General features: G+C 42.4%; 2 protein-coding genes across 7 annotated transcripts in view; one reads left to right on the top strand and one right to left on the bottom strand.

Annotated features, from left to right (window-relative positions):
• Positions 1 to 2,928: 2,928 nt before the first annotated feature.
• LOC125311053 (nuclear receptor subfamily 4 group A member 2-like) lies at positions 2,929 to 8,028 on the bottom strand. Of its 2 annotated transcripts, none has more exons than XM_048268864.1 (7): positions 7,873 to 8,028; positions 6,263 to 7,141; positions 5,478 to 5,607; positions 5,201 to 5,361; positions 4,634 to 4,836; positions 4,355 to 4,533; positions 2,929 to 4,212 (listed from the first exon to the last, which is right to left on the bottom strand). In XM_048268864.1, exons 2-7 carry the CDS (start codon positions 7,097 to 7,099, stop codon positions 3,956 to 3,958), a joined length of 1,767 nt encoding a protein of 588 aa, XP_048124821.1. In that variant the 5' UTR covers positions 7,100 to 7,141; positions 7,873 to 8,028; the 3' UTR covers positions 2,929 to 3,955. The 2 variants fall into 2 exon arrangements, with proteins under 2 accessions (XP_048124821.1, XP_048124820.1); XM_048268863.1 differs by having other exon boundaries at positions 6,263 to 7,101.
• Positions 8,029 to 9,456: 1,428 nt separating this feature from the next.
• The window catches only part of gpd2 (glycerol-3-phosphate dehydrogenase 2 (mitochondrial)), a 36,097-nt gene continuing 24,488 nt past the window's right edge, over positions 9,457 to 21,065 (top strand). The window contains exons 1-7 of one of the 5 annotated variants that reach the window (XM_048268157.1): positions 9,457 to 9,601; positions 11,228 to 11,332; positions 13,932 to 13,940; positions 15,756 to 15,927; positions 16,781 to 16,905; positions 17,780 to 17,877; positions 19,711 to 19,874. In XM_048268157.1, the coding sequence (XP_048124114.1) occupies positions 11,234 to 11,332; positions 13,932 to 13,940; positions 15,756 to 15,927; positions 16,781 to 16,905; positions 17,780 to 17,877; positions 19,711 to 19,874 (667 nt within the window). In that variant the 5' untranslated portion in view covers positions 9,457 to 9,601; positions 11,228 to 11,233. Of the gene's footprint in view, positions 9,602 to 11,113; positions 11,333 to 13,931; positions 13,941 to 15,755; positions 15,928 to 16,780; positions 16,906 to 17,779; positions 17,878 to 19,710; positions 19,875 to 21,065 lie in introns of all 5 variants that reach the window. The other 4 variants (XM_048268154.1, XM_048268155.1, XM_048268158.1 and 1 more) reach the window with 4 other exon arrangements.

The following is a 21,065-nucleotide window of genomic DNA, read 5'->3' as shown; positions in this document are numbered from 1 at the left end:
TCTCTCTCTCTCTCTCTCTCTCTCTCTCTGACACACACACTCACACACACACATACACCATACACTTACACACACTGGAAACACACAGAAAGAGTTGCACCACAAGAATGAAAAGAGGGTGTGTATGTGTGTGTGTGTGTGTGTGTGTGTGTGTGTATGTGTGTGTATGTGTGTGTGTGTGTGTGTGTGTGTGTGTGTGTGTGTGTGTGGGGGGGTGATGCTAATAGTTGACACCCCTTACTCGCCCCTTTTCCCCAGTGGTATAGGCTCTGCCAGTCTCTCAGCCTCATAATTATAATAAATTTGACATTTCCCAGATAATATCGATTTCCTTATTTTAGCATTTCCCTGTCGGTGACAGCCTGAAGCACCAAGAAACAGCATTCCCATTGATCTAGGCCGCATTAATACCGGGTGTGTATGTGATCATTTTTATAAGGCCTTTTTACTGCACGTAAATCAATATTTCATACTTCCCAGGCATGCAGGAGAAGGTGTCACATTCACGAGGGGAGAGCTGACACCTGCAATCCCTTCTTCCGGCATGGAAAGAGAGAGAGAAAGGAAGAGGGAGGGGGAGAGAGAGAGAGAGACATGAGAAAGAAGAGAAAAGAAGGAGTGAGAGAGTTGGCTATCAGGTGGCCAAAGCACCATATCTTATTCAGACTTAGTTATGTTTGGTGCAAGATTATGCATTACAATGGATTAACAATACATATTTAATGAACTTTTAGCAAATTATTTATCAGGTAAAGTTTTGTCATGTGTTCTCTCTCAGCCAAGTGTGGGGGGTTTTGCATCGTCGGTTACTCTGTGTTGACTTCAGCCACTGCATTTGCCTCAGATGTGCAGCCAGTCAGTAAAATGAGTTGTCCCATTTTTAATTCTATTACAAAGCCTGACCTTAAAACAATCCAATTGCGCTATGAAATCAAATGATTGTTTTTCTTAAAGAAAGCTGCAGATGTGGCCTATGAGACCAGAGTTTGGCAAGAACAATGCCAAATCAGAGCCTTTTAACAGCCTTTATGGTTTCTTCTGATTGTGTTAGGGACCTATGATACATTAGGACACAGCAATATGAGGACATACAAATCCATTTTTACTATAACTGAATGAACCATACATCAATCAAATAAATAGTAAATAACTGCAATTTTGGGAAAGGAAAACAACAGTACAGCGTTCTTACACATATTACATGATTACGTTTGAAAGACCATTCATTGAAAGTAGACTGCAGCTGTGCTGTGTGTCCATCTGTGGTGTGTGAAGTACAGCATCCTAAACACACAGATATGAGATTTCCTCCTTTTTTTAGTTTCCTCTGTATAGTTTGATTGAGGCAGCTTGCTACAGACTATTACAGACTATTAAAGACTATTAGAGTAATCTCTCTGTGTGTGGGAAAGGCCAGGTGCTGAGAATACGCTGAAATGTACCTGCTGGGGAAACTGTCACCCTGCTATTATTAATACTTCAGGGTTGTTTGAAAGGCCTTACAATAATGCAATAGAGAAACTCTTATCCATACTATCCCTTTTGGTGGTGGAATGTGAGGAGAATTAATGGTGGCATGGGAAATGTTTCTTTTGATGTTTCTACAAATACCTTTATAAAAGTTATTATAGTGTGTGTGTGTGTGTGTGTGTGTGTGTGTGTGTGTGTGTGTGTGTGTGTGTGTGTGTGTGTGTGTGTGTGAGTGAGTGTGAGAGAGAGAGAGAGAGAGAGAGAGAGAGAGAGAGAGAGAGAGAGAGAGGCCAGTAATGCCAGTGAGGAAAGATTTTTTTTTTAATCAAATACATGCAAATCATTATGTGTATGGGTCACCTCTTTCTACACACATCTGTCTTTCCCTTTTGCTTATTTAGACACTTTGCCTAAACTTTCTCATGCTGCATTTAAGAGATGTTTTAAATCTATTTTGAATGTGTTACAGTATTGTACATTAGGTATAACAGCAATTACTGAATGGCCAAATGAGCCTGGTCACACGTTTATTCTATTGTAATTATCTCAGTGCTGAGGCCTATGACCTTTCTTTGTGTCCATACTGAACTTTAAAAGTAGCCTACATTTAAATGAATGCTGAGACCAACAAACTCGCGAATAAGGGATCATACTTTTTGTTACTAAAAGGAAGCAATGTTGTTGAGCAGACCAAATGCTGAGGCTTTTTAAAAAGTTAAGTGTGGTGTGCGTTGTGGCGGAGCAGGGAAGGACACCTCGACATGCGCGCATCAATCATATGTAATTTGAATGGGATGATTGACTCAGATTAAATAGCGTAATTTATCATTTGCAATTTGCAACACAACTATGTTGACAATTAATAGCAATCTTAATAATTTGTTGTTTCTTCAGCGATGAATGAATGTTTGCGCATGTATCGTTTTTACTTCACTGGCAATGGCACACCGTCCTTATCAACTATAATAAAAAGTAAGAAGACGTGTTTTGAAGCATTACAGAAATTGTTTGGATGGATAGTCATTTTTCAATCCAGGCCAGGTAGTTTCTCCCACCACAAACAATCTCAAAACATAGCACAAATGGGCTATTTTGCCTATAAGGCGTTTTGCTTTACACATATCAAAATCACATAGGACCCGCCATGTAGGATAATGTATTTTAGTGGCCAGTAATTCGATTCAAGCAAAATTGGCTGTGAATTAATCACGCATACCTGCGATGATGTTGATACGCAATTCTGTTGCATTTTAATGGAATGAAAGTTGTTGTTTTTTTGTTGCAAAGCAAGCACATAATAACACCACTTAATGCAAGGTAGCCTATCCAATGCATTTTTCTAAACGAATAAATTAGATCCTTTGAAAAGGAAGCAATAGGCTACATGTCAAACTCAAAAGCAAATTTAATTTTGATATTCGGCGCTAGAATTATCTACAGAACATAAAACACTCCATAAACAAGTAGAAAATAGTTTATTACTTGACAGCTTTATTAGCAAAACAAATATGTATCTTTCATACAGGGTACCTTATCAACACATTGCATTTCCAAAACGATCAAAACTTAGAAAATACAGTGTGATTTGATTAAGTCTCTTTAAGTCTCTCTGGCTTTACACATTGAATTCAATGTCAGAAACTTAGTTCAGGTAAGAAATTAAGACAGTGTGTTTATGAATTATGAAATTCCATGCAAAGGCAGTTTTATCATAAAACCTGTATCACAACAACAATACGATGATCTCATATCCACCAAAAACTAGAAATGTCGAACAAACTCACAAAATACTAAGCAATGCTTATAGCAGGAGTCCACATTCTGCTCAAAGTTGAGCCAAACATGTATATTCTCGGTGAATCATATTTAATAAAATCTGTATGTTACCATATCTTGTGTAAAATTGGGCGGTTAGTGGTTATAGACCATTTATAAAATATACATAGGCTATCTTACGAAAGCCCCCCCTGCCAAGCCCTTACATATAGGCAAAGATAGAGATAGTCAATAGTTAACTGAACTCTAGAAAATTAGAAATTGCCGCAAGTGAGACCTCATCATACACCTTTGATTGTACAAATTAACAATTTTAGCACTATTAAGAACTATGTGTGAAAGAGACTGCAACTGACCACTGAATGGATTTTGACAGTAGATAGACTATAGCCAAAATCTGCTCAGGGCTGGATCCGTTCGTAATCTTGTTGTAGTTAATACAAATAATCAGAGAGTGGTTCAGGTTTTATATCGAAAACCATTATACTTTCAAATGCCAAATGTTGTGCTTGAACAATAAACCAGCTAATAAATAATGATACCTAAACTGTGATTTATGCATCTCTTCTAGATATTTCTGCCGTTATCCATCAGACTAAGAGGAAATTAATTAATAGGATGCTATGGAAATTTGACATGTTCTCCACTGTAGATCTTTACGTTGTCCGACTTGAGTCCCAAACAATCTCAATAAATCCAATTGAAATATTTAGAAGGGCAATGTATCCAGGAATAGTTTATCGATGATTGCCGGCGGGGGAACCAAGTCTTCAAGTTTTAGGTAGAAAATGCGCTGCAGTCCTTGCGTACACAACGTGCGCAACTCGGGGAGCTTTCCCAAAAGTTTGGACAGGTGATTTTGACTAAGGGGACTTGTGCCATTGAACGTAACTTGATCTTTCAAGCAATTCAAAATTCTGTTTTGCAGCTCCTCTACTTTCCTCGGCTCTTTCAGTCCGTGTCTCTCTGTAGAAATAAAACATTTCATTAAGGGACACGCGCCTCACCTCACCAAGACAAGCAAAATCAGACAGCATGCACACAGAGATTGTAAAAAAAAAGGGCTACATTCTTGAGTGTATAAGGTCGAATAGTTTATTTGGCACACCTGTTACCATGGTAAGCGCAGCAATGCAGGAGAATGATGAGACGTCCAGATTTAAACTCTGCAGGTTGGCTGAAAACTCCACTATGGAGTCGATCCAGTCTCCAAAGCCCCGCACACACTGCAGCCTATGTAGGACCACTCCGCTACAAAATATGAGTTTGCCCTCCATCGGATTAGATCTGTGGAAAGGGGACCGTGTGTGTCAATAAAGTAATGTAGGCTTTTGCGTGAAGATTGCCAAACCCTGTTCTTTGTGAGGAATCTACCGGCATAGCCTACCTGTAGGCCAGACGAAGGACGAAGAGCTCCAAAAAGGCCGATTCAAAGAGGAGGTCCTGATCCGGTTTAGGAAGATCAGAGAACCCTGGTATCTTTTCGGCCCAGCCCCGTATGATGCCCATAGACCCAGTCAGCAGGTCGTAGAACTGCTGGATGTGTTCCGTGTCATCCCCAGCAACATGGTAGTCTGGGTTAGCTTGAAACTGGAATTTAATTAAAACGCGTTAAATGGGCCTTAAAATATACGACCTGCGACATCTTTCAAGAGGGTCTACACAGGCTACTTGCAAAGGTACTATTTGTAGGACAGTTACACACTTCCTTGCGTATTATTGTGGTGACATGATAATCACATGAGGTAGTCTTGTTCAACAAATTGTGTTCACAGTTATATGATCCATTTCACTTCGTAATGAGACAACGATTCTGTGGGTCATTTATCATAAAATGATAAATCATCTGAAATTGTGGCCATTTTACGCGGCCATTTAAACTGTGTCTTTATCGCTTACTCTAAACGTCTGTTATTGAGGTGACGTTTCTTTTGCACAGAATATTTCCACTCACTCTTGAGTAGTCGAGTCGGGACATGGGCGGGTTTGAATCCACGTGGGCCCTGACAAGAGCCGTGGCCAGACTGACAGGTGGCGACGTAGACTGATCCTGTGGGGTCTTCAGTTTGGACGGCAGACGACCTCTGCGACCCTTTAAATTAGCAGTCCTAACAACTGAAGGGGAAAAAACATAGGTGTGGCAAGTCAGTTAATTTTGAGCTTTATTGGACTGATTGTCTTTGTCATTAGTTGTTATGTTGTACATTTATTAGCCGTAGAGAAGTGAGTACCTTCTTTAACCATCCCCACGACAAGGCACTTCTGGAAACGACAGTATTGGCACCGATTCCTCCGCCGTTTATCAACGGGACAGTTTTTGTTGGCAAGACAGACGTACTTGGCGTTTTTCTGAACAGTTCTCTGCAAATGAGAGTAAGTAAATGGCTTTTCATATGCAATCAAACGCAACACCTACGCGAAAAAAAAGTTGTCAAACACTTGTCCGTGCCAATTAGTGAGGCACGGTTCGAAATGGATAGTGTTAGTACTTAAAATCCTGATCTCCGATCCAAAGCTGCGTAATGCATTCAAGGGGCGGACAGAGCAGACATTCAGTAAATACAAATACGTGGGCAGTCATAATTTCTGCTCCCCTGGCGCTGTCTCCAGCTCTCCTCCCACCGGAGCGCCGAGATGATTCTATCAGAATGGCGAAATAAAGAGCGCGTTTAATTTGACCCCAGGGATTTCCGCACGGTTGACCGAGTCACTGTGCTCAGCCCAAACCATTTTCTCCCCAAATGAAGGTTTTGTCAGAAATGAATAAATACTTGAGAGAAAATCCCATGAGATCACATTCACTTTAAGGAATTACGTACGCCCAGAGAATAAAGCTGTTGCGAATTAATGGCTTCATAGGCTATTCAAAAATAATGTTTAATTTATTAACTCGTTTTCCAGTTGTGCGCCCAAACCAATGCATTTCAGTAATAAGGAAATTAGGTAGCCTACTTATATTTTCAAAATTAAGAGGCATGGAGGTAAGACTTTCGTGCTGGAGAAAGGTTAAACTTACCTTGAAAAATCCCTTGCAACCCTCGCATGTCCGCACTCCATAGTGTTGGCAGGCAGCGTTGTCTCCGCATACGGCACACAGGCCCTCGGTGGACGCCGGTGACCCCCTGGGCGGAGGCGATGGAACTTGTTCCATCAGATGGTGCCCATGTCCGAGCTGTAAGGAGTGGTGGAAGCCAAGTCCATGCTGCTTTCTGATGGCGCCGGGAACGGAAAAGTTCTGTCCCTCCATCACACGATGGCCTGCAGGGGAGCTGTCGAATCGCATCGTGCAGCCAGACACGGGCGCGCACGGGGAAGCCTGTTTGAAGGAGAACAGCCGGGACACTGCGCTTTTGCGCTGCTGATCCATCATATGTGAGGTCGCCATATAGTTTTGATGAAAAGTGTGGAGGGACCCTGTTTCGTCCCACCCGTGGTTACTTGTGACTGGAAAGTTTGGCGGCGCGGAGAGACTGGGAGATGAGGATTTGTAGTACATGGTACCAGAGTGAGGGATCATCTCCTCGGACTGATGATGAAGGTGAGGTTGGGGATGGTATCCGTGTACGGACATGTCTTCTACTTTTATGGATACTTGGTCCCCGGCATGAGACATTTGGTAGAGGCAAGGGGGTTTTACCTCGTAGCTGGAATTGTAGGTGTCCACGAAAGTGCTGAAACTTGGGAGGGATGTGGTGGCTGAAATCTCAGCGTTAGTCAGGTCCATGCTAAACTTGACAAACTCGGGCGTCAGGAAGTCACAGCTGTACTCTCTGGTTGGCGTGTAGCTGTAGCTCTGGGATGCTGGACTTGCTCCTTGCGGTGAAGACCCATACTGAGCCTGGACACAGGGCATGGCTGCCAACGAGAGTGGGGAAGACGTCTGAGCAATCTGGCACTGGATTTTGTGTAAATACAAATATGTGAACGCGTTGCATGTTCAAGGCTACCTAGCAATTTGGTACCTCACCTACTGCTTCCATAATAACATGCATACGTCTGTGCGCAATTCTCTGTTTGAACTGCAAACACACCTTAAGTGATTGGAGTAAACAAAGCATACTTGTAGCAAAAACATCATGACGCAGTTGTCAGTACCGTTGTGCTTACTGCATGTTACCTGTCATGCCTATAGTAATCTGAACACCAATAAAAATAAAGATATTTTTTGTACAGTTGGTCTTTCAGTAGTCCTCTCATATAATTTCCTCTGTTCGACTCTGGACTTATTCGAACCCTCTGATATAAAGACAGGCGCACTAGTTGGACAATACAATCATCTGAATCCCTTGATTCTCTCCAAACTCCACTGCAGAATTAAAATAAATTAGATTAATCTTATCATCATATCATACTGTCTCCCTTACTCTTACTTGATGTACATGTCAAGTAAACATGTCTGACGCAGTAAACTTTTGAAACTATTTTTTAAAGGAAAATTATGTTGCAACTCTGATCCACGTCATGCACCTGCTCATGTTGGTGATCTTGTAACCATATATTTGCTCATTTATTTACACATAAACCTGTATTCACACATCAATACAGCTAAAACAAAAATTCGCATTCCAATTGATTACATTATTATTACATGAGCACAAACTTGCTTGATTATTATATGAGCTCTACCTTCAGGTGTCAGCACCGCTCTTTATCCATACAGATGAGTGGTCAAATATTTATTTTTGTATCCTTGTCAGCAAAAAATCTGGCGGTAAGTCCTGAGTCCTGTGAGACTGGGAAAAAAACAGATCATTCCGTCGCTGGATACTCTCTCTGTGCGCTCTGAGCGAGTACTGGCTGCCGCGCGCAATGTGCGCCTTTGTTTATCTGCACTTGGAATGCCGCAGCCCACGTGCCAAAAGGCTGGACGTCATCTTACGTCCATGACGCCACCACTCCAAATGACTGACCGCGTGTTCCTCTTTGCACTGCTCCTATAGTCAAGAGAGAACGACAGTCTGGCCATATAGAAAGACACGGAGTGAAGTCACTATATTTGTGCAAAGGCAGGCTAGCCCTAGAATGCTTCCTTGCACTCTATTCCTTGGTTTGAAAAGAAGGCACTTTTCGACGCCTGCGTATTTTGTGTCTGTCAGACAACAGAAACTTTCAGTTTTGGGATTAATGTACTGAATTAAATAACTAATTGCAAAAATCAGCTTAACATGTATTTCCACCATCCGGTATACCCCTACCATTGGCTTATTTCCTTCAGATATACTTCCTGTCGTTAACACAGAACAATATCAGACCTAGCATTAATAGTTAATTGGCTTCAGCGATTCATTTGACATTTCCCTTTCTACCCCTTACCCCTACTTGTACTATTCAATTTTACATTTAGAGGTGAATGTGTTTGCCAGATGCAGTAAGCTCTGGGTCAAGATGCTATTAAAATATCAACTGCGTAGGCTCCAGTGGAAACGGTGGGATAGCCTAACACCCATTATGCGCAAAAGGTGGCCAGTATGCTTAATAAGAAAAGAAAACTCGCATGTGCACAGCTGAAACAATGACACCCGCTATGGCACAGTTCCTCTTTTTTGTGGAAAGTTGTAGTCTTGAACTTGTGAGGCGCATTTCCTCATTACACAGACACCGCTAGCTTGCTATGGTAGACAGGGAATCCCACAGCAACAGTGGCATATTGTTTAAGCACTTGCGAGTTGCGTCAGTAACAACGTCAGCAGTATTCAACTCCATGACGCTAGATGCACCGCTCGCTCACTCTAACTTCTGGCTACATCTCATCCAGACGACCATGCGTTCAACCATCAATTTCCATTTTCCATTGACAACAACTAAATTATCTACGACAGATAGATTAAACACACATTTGACTACCACATCAAAGTGAGAGCAAATAGTGTTAAGCAGATTTAATTTTTCCACGAAGGCCTGTTTGTGTCTGTTAGGGCGGTTTGTGTTTTGTTTTTCCATCACCAGTGATGAAAATAAGTCGAGAAATAAGAAAAAGTCTATAATTAAAACCAAAATGTACAGTAATGGAAATATTTATTTTGTAATAGGCTATAAAAGGATAATAAGCAGTGATTGCTGCACTACATAATTTGATCACTTCGTGGGACTTTCCTTGGATAGGTTATCCATTTTTCCAAAAATGTGGAATTGGAAAGAATTTCGCAAGCTTTTCCTGAAGTGCGTCAACATTGGGCTATGGGATAACGCCTAGGCTACACGTGATTGGACAATACGGGAAGCTTCGTCTAATTTTATTTGCTCCCAGCCTTGTCCATCATTCACTTCCTGTTTTACTTCCTGGTACTCGGGTGGGGAAACATCGATACAGCTTTGACATTACATGTAACCAATAACGCACAGGATCTCACCTAAGGTAGGCAAATTAACCACAGCGGCAGTCACAAGTGAAGAGTAACAATGATAATATGTCCTCAGGTCCGACAAAGCGTTAATACTACAACTGTGTGTCATTTAGATAACATGTAGTCAGTAAATGATACCTTTCTGGACGAGGGCCAACACGGTTATCGTTATCGTGTATCCCACCGTGGCTACACATGTAACTGCTAACATAGAATTGAGTGATTTGAAGTCACTGTTCAGTTATTTTCTTTCCCCGTCTTTTAGATTGGTGTAGACACGAAATCAAGGAAAGTACATAGTTGTAAACAGTGTATTAATTGTGTAATGGTGAGGTTCCTTATGTGAAAGGAGTTGGTGGTTTGAGTGTCAAAAGAACATAACGATAATATTACCTAATTAAATGGTAATATTATTGTTAAGTAGCCTTACACCCTACGGGTTCATGCCGGGTCATTGAGCAAGCAATAGTTTATAACCTGAATGTAACGCTGTTAGTGGTCTGCTACGCTGAAGGGACAAGCAGCATCACTGTTACACCATTAGCTCTGTCCGGCAAATGACAGGATATGTAGATTTGCCAATTTATAAAATACATAAATATTTTTGCTCAGGATACAATTACAGTAGAAGAAAACAGAACGTTAATAAGACAAATCCGTAGGCTATGTCCTTACTGAGTAGACTAGTCTATAGAGGTTGTAATTGGGTGTGACTATCCCGCATAAATGTAATGGCTTTATCATTACACACGTTTGGGAGGAATGGTCGAAGTCTGGTTCACGTGGACGAGTCATGATTTCGATCTGCATTGCAAGAATGACTCATACTGCCATTCTCACTCACCCACTTACCCAACGCTAGCCCATATCCCCAGCATGCAGCACAGGGTTGGGTGAGTTAACCTTTGACCTGGACTGAATCATTGGAGAGCTTTTCATTATATCCTATAGCTGCAGTGACACAGCTTATGCTGTGTGACCCATCCATTCATTTGAGAATGTTGTTGTATAGCAGCAACCACCTATTTCATCTCAACCCTAATTTAATCTTTTTTTTTTACCCATTTAGAAATCTGCATTTCAGTGTATGGGTGTGTACGGGGAAGGTTATATGCTTTTGTGTGTTGGGGTTGGCGTGTTTGTATGAAAGAGAGAGTTTCTGCATAATTCAATTCTTCCCTTTTGAGTTTCTTGATTCAAATGTATTCTAAAACTGCAGGTGGCCTTGGTGCCACCTTGATGCAATCAGTTAGCCTGACTGAACAACATGATCAAGATGAGGAAGGGGGGGGGGGATCCAAGAAAATTAACCTTGTCCTCTTGCCTCTCTCCATTCATTATTCTCCCTCAGAAATTGATAAACAGATAACTTGTCTAACATCACAAGTAGTGTTTAAAAAATGACGTTAGTCATTCTCGCCAAAAATTACCAGAGTCAGGGTCAGTCATTCATGAACTCCGGACTACTCCAAGCATGTGGTTAGGTGATGTATTTCTATTTTTGCCCCCCTCTGTGTAAACAGCAGACACTTATAAAGTCAACCCAACCCACCACGACGCCACAGTCAACCGAGGCGCCTTTCTGAGGACCAATCTCTCACTGTTGTAAGCTACAACTTGCACCTGCTGCCTTACAGGAACTGATGGCCTTCAGAAAGGTGGTGAAGGGGACCCTTATAGGGGGCGGCGCGGTAGCGGCTGTTTTTGGCGCGTCACAGCTGTTGGAGTACAGAAAGAATCAGGTACCGTTGATTGGCGTGTGTGTGTGTGTGTGAGTGAGTGTGTGAATCCAAACCTAATGGAGGAAACATTTGTAAATGAATGCTTAAAAGGATTGGCAGAAGTATCTGCTATGTCAGAGTAAGAATTTAGGATATTTAGGATAGATGTTTGTGAGACTTCAATGAACCAAGAAATCAAGAAGTGCCTCTCAGAAATCAGAAGTAAACAGTGCCTACTGCTGAACTTGAATGTGTCCAAAATTAACTTGTTTGTTTTGAGTTAAGTTGTTCTTCTGGGAACACTTTTCTATTAATCTGTCTACTTCAAATGCCCAAAACCCTGTTATTTTTGGAAATGATGTTGTTGCAAATCAGACTACTACATTACCGATATCTATGAATGTAATTCCAGGCTATTGGATTATTAAAGTGGGATACTCCTTCATTGTAGTAGGTGCTGAAGCTTCTGAGTTAAGCAGCTGAACGTTATAAAAGTGAACTTTTGAACTTTTACTGTACTGTTTAAACCTGTGCTGCTCATCAACACTTTTCAATTTTTTTTTTAATGTTCAGTGTAGGAAAACATGGAATAGAAAAGGAAAAGTGTAAAAAAATGTTTTACTGCATATTAACTTTTGTTGTGTCAGGATAAGTTTTAGACATACAGTATAAATACCTCCCAGTTCCAGGCGATAAAGACCTCTCCTTGAGGTACATGCCTTGTCCTGATTATGGAATGTGTTTTTTTCTCCTTTTTATTTGTACACCTCCCCGCCCATTCAGTTCAAATTCCTCATAGGTGCTTCAGAGGGAAGTCTGATGTCAGCCATATTGAACTTTCACTATTACGCTAACAGGGACAAATCTGTGCTTGCAACCTAGATGGTCCCAGCTACAGACAGCAGTACACAATCTGTGAAATCTAGAGACATATTATAGGCCCAGAGCCAAATATTGTGTATATAGTCATTGCTTTCACAATAGCCTGAGAAACTGTTGTTCTTACTATTATTCTAAAAAGACGGACTCCAGGACTTTCTTACACCCTAAATATCTTCTCTGTTACTCTAAAGAGTACATTTAGAAGTTTGTTCATGAACAAAATCCCCTCATGGCCTTAAAATAGCTGAAATGTGACATCTTCCTCAATTTAGGAAGTGGGCTCTGTCTGGCCTCGTGCTTGCTATAGGCTGCAGTTGTCACGTCAGTTAGCTTGTCTGTCCCACCCCCAAGTATTCAAGATTGGTTCAGTACCCTTACGATAGTCATAGAGGACTGCAGTTTGAATTTGCACACTTAGGCCATGATTGGTCAACTGTAGATCCAAAGCAAAAATCCTCGACAATGACATTGATTGCTTATTTTGCTCATGATATGTCTTGTAAAACATAGCAGACATTAGGTGCCACATTACTGGTGGACATGAAATGATTGGAGGATGAGCTGGCAGTTTACAAGCTGGGAGGATCAGCCAATCCATATGGATGGCATCATTTGTGACCATCTATAATGAGGCACCTAACTGGCTTGTTTGTGAAAATGTGACTGGAACTGAACACCTGTCAGACGCCATTTTTTTTAAAGATGGTGGATATTAACTTAGATGATAACTGGTTGAAGCTAACCTTCCAAATCCTGACCCTCTGGTAGACACATGTCAGGTTATTATATTAGCTAGGGATAGAGGGTTTACTTTTTTTGTCTACTCAAGCAGGTGACAATACATCTTAAGCTCCACTCTAGTAACGTGAAAAGGTCACAGTTCAAATCTTAGCCAGGAGGAGGCTTTACAACGGCCATTACTCTTAAATATCTGGACAAAGCTGACAGGTTTGGTCAGTATAGAAACAGGTCAACGTTGTCATCATATACTAAATTCCATGAAGCACATTAACAAGTGAACAGAGGACTCTCCCACTGGCCTCAGCTAACAGACAGGCCCACTGACTGTGCCATAGAAGTCAGCTAGGAGCTTAATTAAGTGAATGAGGTTATATATAGATATCACACTAATCCTCAATTACAGGAGATCTCTTATCACCCGACATAAGGGAGACCATCCCATTACGAATTTTATTTGTATTTAAGCAGGTAAGGACCCTGGGGACTTGCACGCCTCCTCTTGTTTGGATTTTACTTCAAATAAGTTTAAGGTCAAGTAGATTAAGATAATCAACACGCCTTTCAGAGACAAATGATGAGGATGGGGGGGAGGCGCTCAGAAGACAACAGGAAGCCTGATTTTCATCATGTATTCAAATCCACCCAAAGCCCATTTCATCCATTAGCCTTCATCCTCAGCGCCTGCGTCCATAGCTGAACTCCAGGGAGCGCAAAAATAATGCTCACTAGGATGCGGTTGCCTAGGAAACTCATCACTCCATCCTCGCTAATTTGGCAAATATGTATGGTTTTCAGGCCTGACTTGTTGGTTTTGCTTTTGACTTTTTTTGTGTGTGTCAATGGAGTGTAATTTACATGGACTGTCACTGACTTTAAACATTTTCTTCACAGCAAAGCAACTGTTTGCATATGCAGGTTTTTGAATGTCATCTTATTTGTTTGCCTTGTGTTTTTGGTGTCTTTGGATCATTTTTCTCATCATCCATCCCCTCACAAGCCAAAATTGGTAAGAGAAAGTTTTGGGGGAAATAATAATCAACAGTAGCCTAGAGAAAACAATAATCTCCAATCATGCATGTTACCAACTAAAATCTGAGACATTGTGATGCTAATAGAGAATATTGGAACACTCTAAAATGAGTGTGTGTGTGTGTGTCTGTGTGTGTGTGTGTCTGTGAGTGTGTGTGTACCTGTGATTCCTCTAGGCAAGGACACAGAAACTTGAGTTTCTCTGTGGTGGCCGATTATCCATTCACATTGAGGCTCATCGTCGTTCTCGCACACTCAACGTGATTGCAGGCCAGCCTGACTCTTAATTGACCGCAGACAGTTTAAATATGCGCGTCCTCGGAAATAGACACTAATTACGACATCTTGTTTGCCGTTACTGTCCAAATTGCAAATGTCTGAGTCCGCTCCAGAGAGATTTGCAAGTCAAATGGCCTCCAACCTGACTTCACGGCAGATTGATGTAATCATTTAGGGAGATGAATGCTAAATTTGTGGCAGACCGAAAGAAAAAAATGTTTTCATTATGGCTAAAAAATCCTCCACATGGCCCGTGCTCCGTCCACTCGTTGGCGTGCCGCTGTCATTTGATTGTGTTCTTGTCGCGTTAGTTTGGGTCTTTGTTAGTGCGATAGAGAGGGCAGCATGAGTTAATGTGCAATCTGATCACTTACTCCCATTCATTCTTGCATTCATTTGCTAGCACAGCAAAGATGTCTCTCTCTTTCTTTCTCTCTCCCTTCCTCTCTCTCTTTCTCTTTCTCACACACACAGCAATGCTTTTTTGCTCTCTCTCTCTCTCTCTCTGTCTTTCTCTCTCTCTGTCTGTCTCTCTCTCTCTCTCTCTTACACACACACTCTCACACACACATTGCAGACAGCGTAGCCAACACATGCCCAAGGCTCTGCTATTGCCCTCCGTCTGGATATTTCATTTACGAAAAACGTGTTGTGCCCTGCGGTAGACCAGCCAAAGCAGTTTGTTCTGGTTGCCTTGGGAGGTTCTCCTGGGGGTGCTGAGAAACATCAGACCAGTTGATTTGGTTCCTCTGCATGCCCTGTGAGGTTGTTCCAGGTGTAAAGTTTGACATAAGCCTCTCGGTAAAATTCACTCTGTGTAGGAAGGCTTGAAAAGAGCAATACAAGGAATAATTCCTTTCTTACTACAGGCTTCGGGGTAATCCACTCAGTTCAAAATTAAAATTTCATTTAATTTTAATCGAATTAAATAATAAAAAAGATTGCACAGGTGTATTCTGATCATGATTATGGTTTTCATTGTCTCTGTTTGACAATGATGAATGACTGATGAATGAAATTGATCCTTAATACCATCCTGCCATTTCTTATATGTATGTAGTGGTTGATTACACAGGTATCATAACTATTACAGCATGACTTACTAACATCACAGTTTGGAATTTAGTTGTAACCAATGATAGGTCACTCCATCTTTTTTTCTCCCACCTTTCATCAAATCATGTTCAATAAATAAGGGGGAATTCAGTAGACAAAAATAGGCATTTAATTTATACATCTGAATTCCTTCTTTCTGTTGTAATGCATTATTTATAATCATCATTATCATCATAATAGGGTGTAATACTAATATATGTGTGTGTGTGTGTGTGTGTGTGTGCCACATGTGTACATGTTTGTCTGTGCGTGTGTGCATGTGTGTATGTATGTGTGTGTTTGTGTGCGTGTACTGTATGTGTGTGTGTGTGTGCGTGTACTGTATGACTGTATGTGTGTCTGTATGTGTGTGTGTGTGTGGGTGTGTGTGTGTGTGTTTGTGAATGGACTCACTCAGAGTCGGCTGGCGTATGTGGAGGCCCAGGGTGAGCTGAAGATGCCGTATCAGGATGCCCTCCCTACGCGGCAGGAGCAGCTGAACAAGCTCCGCGACACTCCCGAGTTTGACGTCCTGGTGGTGGGTGGAGGGGCCACCGGTGCAGGCTGTGCCTTAGATGCTGTCACACGCAGTGAGTTTACCCCTCTCTCTATCTCCTTCTCTTCTTCTCTCTATCTTTCTTTCTCTCCCCTCTCTTTCTCTCTATCTCTTTCTCCTGCTCTCGCAAGTAATCTACAAGCATTACATAAATAAGATTTACCCTCTAGTTTTATAAACTTAAAAATTGGATTGTCATTCCAGCAGTTGCCAAAATGTGACATTTTCAAATGAACCCCAGTTCCTTTCTTTCATCTCACGTCATTAAAAATACATACACTGATCCTGCTAAGAGTCAGAATAGCATATGGAATAGCATAGCAAATGCTGTATTGGCTTGTATTGGTCTTTAAAACACTCAGGTCTTCCACTCTCATAAAGGTGTTTGGCTCCAAGCTCTTGGCTCTTGGTTCAGGTACACACAATAAAGGGGTTCTCTCCTTCCCCGAAGCAGTATGCATGGCCTGGTATTTCACCTCATGCATATTACAGAGCAGGTAGATTGGAGCTGGAGCTGACAGCAGATGCAGTCTAAATATTTGGGTTGGGAAGGAGCTGAAATGCCATCACTGCCACTCGTCTGCTTGCTCTCATCTCTTTCTTGTCTCCCACTTCCCTTCTTTCTGTTGTTTTTTCTTTTTATGACTTCCATGTTACCTCTCTTTTCTCCCTATCTCTTTATCTATCCCCTTCGGTCCTTGCTTCTTTCTATCCCTCATTATTTTACTTCTCTTTAATTGTGCTGTCTCCCCACTTTCTCTCCATGTCTCTCACTCTCTTCTTTCTTACAATCTCTCCCTTTCTTCACACCCCCCATCTCTCTTTCTCTCTCTCTCTCTCTCTCTCTCTCTCTCTCTCTCTCTTTCTCTCTCTCTGTCCTCTGTCAGATCTGAAGACGGCGCTGGTGGAGAGGAGTGATTTCTCGTCGGGTACGAGCAGCAGGAGCACTAAGCTGATCCATGGTGGCGTGCGCTATCTGCAGAAAGCCATCATGAATTTAGATTATGAGCAGGTAAACTCTTCCCTCCCCCACATAACCCCCAATGGCCATATATACACTCACCACCAACACATACTCTGGATACCCTCTGGATGTCCTCTTCTCACATGAGGTGTGTACTGTATGTGTGTGCGTGTGTGTGTATGTGTGTATCTGTCTAGGGGGAGGAGCCATTCAGAGATGTTCTGTAGTTTCTCTTTATTATTATATGGTGCAAAACAATATGAGGTGTAGGGATATGAAACGTGTTGTGTTTTGTGTGGAATAGGCACTGGGGATTTGACTCTGCAGCACACTGATCTTTTCACACGCACTCAGTTGCACCAGTGGTTCTTAAACTTTATGTCTGGCGACCCCCCAAAAAACATGGGCCAAGTCTCGCAACCCCCTTAACCGGCGGAATTTGGTTTCGAAATGTTGTGAGATGGGCATTGGAAGCATTGGAAAATGTCTTTACTCATATGTAGGCTATATCAACATCAAAGGCATTATGTCAATGGCAGCCTTTGACTAAAAACCTTTACAAAAATGTCTTTAATTAAAGGAGTACCGTCACACTGGTGTGACGGGAATGTTGAGAAATGAACGTTCTAAAGAATATCTGGGTTCATTGAATTCAACATAGAATTTTAGAACCTTCAATTGTTGCGGAACTTAGAACGTTCAAAAACCTACATCTTTAAGGGTTAATTCAGACTGCAAATCATTTGTTGACCCCTATAATATTCCTGACCCCCAGTTTGAGAACCACTGAGTTACACTATGCTGGCTCATGTGCTAAAATAGTGTTTTTAGTTTAATGGCAGCAGTGCATGTTTTCACTGCAGGTGTGATATTATATCATGGCTGGTTGTGTCATGTCTTGTTATGGTGATTCTCCCTGCAGTACATGATGGTCAAAGAGGCCCTGGAGGAACGGTCGAATCTGCTGGACATCGCCCCTCACCTGTCAGCTCCGCTACCCATCATGCTCCCTGTTTACAAGTGAGTGTCACGTGATCATCTGGGGAAGCCATGTAGAGGGGTAGATTTAGACAGAGAGGTGTAAGCATAGGCATATTTACATGTATGTGTGTGTGTGTGTGTGTGTGTGTGTGTGGCACCGTGCACTTCATGGTGACAATGACTGCTAGAAGACAGTAACACATACATCCACTAAGTTGACTGTGGAAGGATATGCATAATGTGCCTGTGTGTGTGTGTGTGTGTGTGTGTGTGTGTGTGTGTGTGTGTGTGTGTGTGTGTGTGTGTGTGTGTGTGTGTGTGTGTGTGTGTGTGCGTGTGGTCAGTTTTGTGTGTCTGTGTGTGTAGTTGTGTGTTGGTGTACCCAGCCATCTGTGTATGTGTGACAGAGTATCTCTGTATAGGTGAGCCACAGTGTGCTCCATAGTGTACCTCTGTGTATGCCACAAGTCAGAAGGCAGCTCCTCCCGCTGCATTAAAAAGATCATTTAAATAACACTCTGCGTCTTTGATTGGCACCGGGTCTAGATGGGATCCTAGGGGACCAGTAGCCTTCTCAGACCCCTTCACCCTACCCTTCCCTCCTTTCCTCTCCTCCTCCTCCTCCTCCTCCTCCTCCTCCTCTCCGTGTTAGCGTGGAGGTATACGTGGATGTGAGCAGTCGGCACATCATCATTGTTAATTAGCCGTGGCATTTATTCTCTGTAATGATATTTAAAAAGGGAGAAGACAGAATACGTGGGGTCTCATTACAGACTGCCTCCTCTACTGTCAAACCCACTGTCACAGAGTGGTCTCTGGTTAAACTAATGAAATTCACCCAAACTTTAGCATTGGACTTTGAGAGCAAAGTATAGTTTGCAGTAGCCACTATTATATCCATAATACACTGTTCTCAATAAAGCATCAACTTATTCACTGACTACATAGTGTTCTTTTCTGACTACATGATGAGCTCTTTTTCTGTTTTTAATATCTTACGTTACATGTCTAACTTCCCTATATATTGCAACCACCATAAACTTGGTAGTGAATGGATGGATGTTCTGAACAAGGGTAGGCCTGTTGTCTGAAAACTGTATAAAGCTCTTTCAGTGTTTTGTGTTCTATAATTGAACTTTGACCTTGATGTTGTTAATACCTCTCCAAGCTAAGTTACAGGAACCAGTTCAGCGACTAGTCCTGGCTTCTTCATTTTCCCAAACAGTTGTCTGTGATATTGACCTGCTGTCTTAGATTAGATAGATTCTTAAAGACTAATGTTACCTTGTTTAAACTATCTGAAACTAGTGGAAACTTTGGAAACATTGTGGGGTTTTTTTCCTTTTGCAAATGCTGCTAATGCCTATGAGGACACCCTGGAGACACATTTGAATACAAAGTGTAAACGTGATCCAGATAAATATGTCCTCGTTCTATTCCCATAACAAGCGCATGTTGGTGCCAAGTATGTGAAAGGGGATTATAGAGTGGTTAACAGCACCGTTGTTGCATAGTTGTGAAGAGTGTTACGTAGCTGTTGAGTTGTTACCGCTCCAAGTGAGCATAAGTTAAGCCAGACCCTCATGCCCTGACACACAGGTGCCAAATTTCCCTTGGGATTACATTACATTACATTACATTACATTTGGCTGACGCTTTTTAACCAAAGCGACTAATGGATGAATAAAGGTCTAATCTTATCTTATCTTATCTTATCTATCTATCTATCTATCTATCTATCTATCTATCTATCTATCTATCTTATCTTATCTTATCTTATCCTATCTATCTATCTATCTATCTATCTATCTACTATCTATCTATCTATCTATCTATCTATCTATTTATCTGTCTATCTATCTGTGTATGTAGGTGGTGGCAGCTCCCATACTACTGGGCTGGGATAAAGATGTATGACATGGTGGCTGGATCTAAGTGCCTGAAGAGCAGCTATGTGCTGAGCAAGAGCAAAGCCCTGGAGTACTTCCCCATGCTGAAGAAGGACAAGCTGGTCGGGGCCATCGTCTACTACGATGGTGAGTGTGTGGATGTGGTGTGTGTTTCTGACGGAGGGATCTGATCAACTCTGACGTTCTCTAAACAGTTACTGTAACACTAATAACTGGACACTGTGCTTGAAGGTGTGTGTGTGTGCATGCTTTACTTCATTCATTGTCGGTAATCCCACCACTTTTTTTTTGTTGTCATGATTCAGTGTTGCCCATGGCATGTTTAAAGTGCACACTACTACACAGGAGGCAGCTCATGCAGAGACCCATATCTCTCTCTCTCTGTCTCTCTCTCTCTGTCTCTCTCTCTCTCTCTCTCTCTCTCTCTCTCTCTCTCTCTCTCTCTCTCTCTCTGTGTTTGGCCCCTTAATGAGAGCCAGTCTCTCTAGTCTACAGCAACACCCGCATAGCAACTCTCCTAGAAAAAAACAAACAAACAAACATGGACTCTGCTCCATAATCTCACATGGAAAACTACCACCGGCCATCTCACACCAGACCCACCGCCAGTGTCGAGAGCCGACATCTGTGCTCGAGAACCCCACATACATACACACACACACGCACGCACACACACACATGCATGCATACACACTGCCAAAAACACATCCCTCTTGCCACACACACACACACACACACACACACACAAACACACACACACACACACACACGCAGAGCCCTGGGCTGGCACTGGGAACACCCACCATATGCTACTGGTTAGCCCCAGTGTGGAGAGAGCGAGCCATGCGTTTCCCCTTCACTCAAGGTCTCCTGTCCAGCGCGCGCGGAAAAGGCCGCCTTGGAGGCCCAAGCTGTCAGGACGCGTTTGGGCGCCGCCACCCGGACATTCTTCCTGAAAGCAGAGGAACAGGGAAAGGGGATGGGAACAAGGGGGGGCGGAAAAAGAACAGCGCAGGTTCGCAGGGTGGGCTGGTGGTCAGGCGCACAGCGGGCATTTGAGCAGCGGCGGCGGCACCGTCGACTGCCCTGTCCACTCCCTCTGTGTGTGCCTAGCTGTCATCCAAGATAGACAGTACTGCAGGGGGGAGAGCGTTTGGAAGCAGCGCCGGTGTTGCCGTATTTAAGAGACTAGTAGCGTCTTGTGGTGATATGTATGGTTTAGGTCTAGGGGGTGTGAGCGCCAATGATGGTGTGACAGTTGCTGTGTGGGAAGAAGGAAAGGAGAGAGAGAGAGAGAGAGATAAAGGGAACAATGAT

This window comes from Alosa alosa, chromosome 17 (assembly GCF_017589495.1).
Source record: "Alosa alosa isolate M-15738 ecotype Scorff River chromosome 17, AALO_Geno_1.1, whole genome shotgun sequence".
Lineage (NCBI taxonomy): Eukaryota > Metazoa > Chordata > Actinopteri > Clupeiformes > Clupeidae > Alosa > Alosa alosa.
The sequence above is the reverse complement of the archived record's forward strand: the minus strand, read 5'-3'. Positions and strand labels throughout refer to the sequence as shown.

Bases quoted from the DNA above. Each gene is read 5' to 3' on its own strand.
- LOC125311053 (XM_048268864.1), bottom strand. From the start codon at position 7,099: ATGCCCTGTGTCCAGGCTCAGTATGGGTCTTCACCGCAAGGAGCAAGT. The intron at 4,534-4,633 runs GTAGGCTATGCC...CCCTTTCCACAG, and splicing joins GTCCTTCGTCTGGCCTACAG to ATCTAATCCGATGGAGGGCA. The intron at 4,213-4,354 runs GTGTGCCAAATA...TTATTTCTACAG, and splicing joins TGCGCTTACCATGGTAACAG to AGAGACACGGACTGAAAGAG.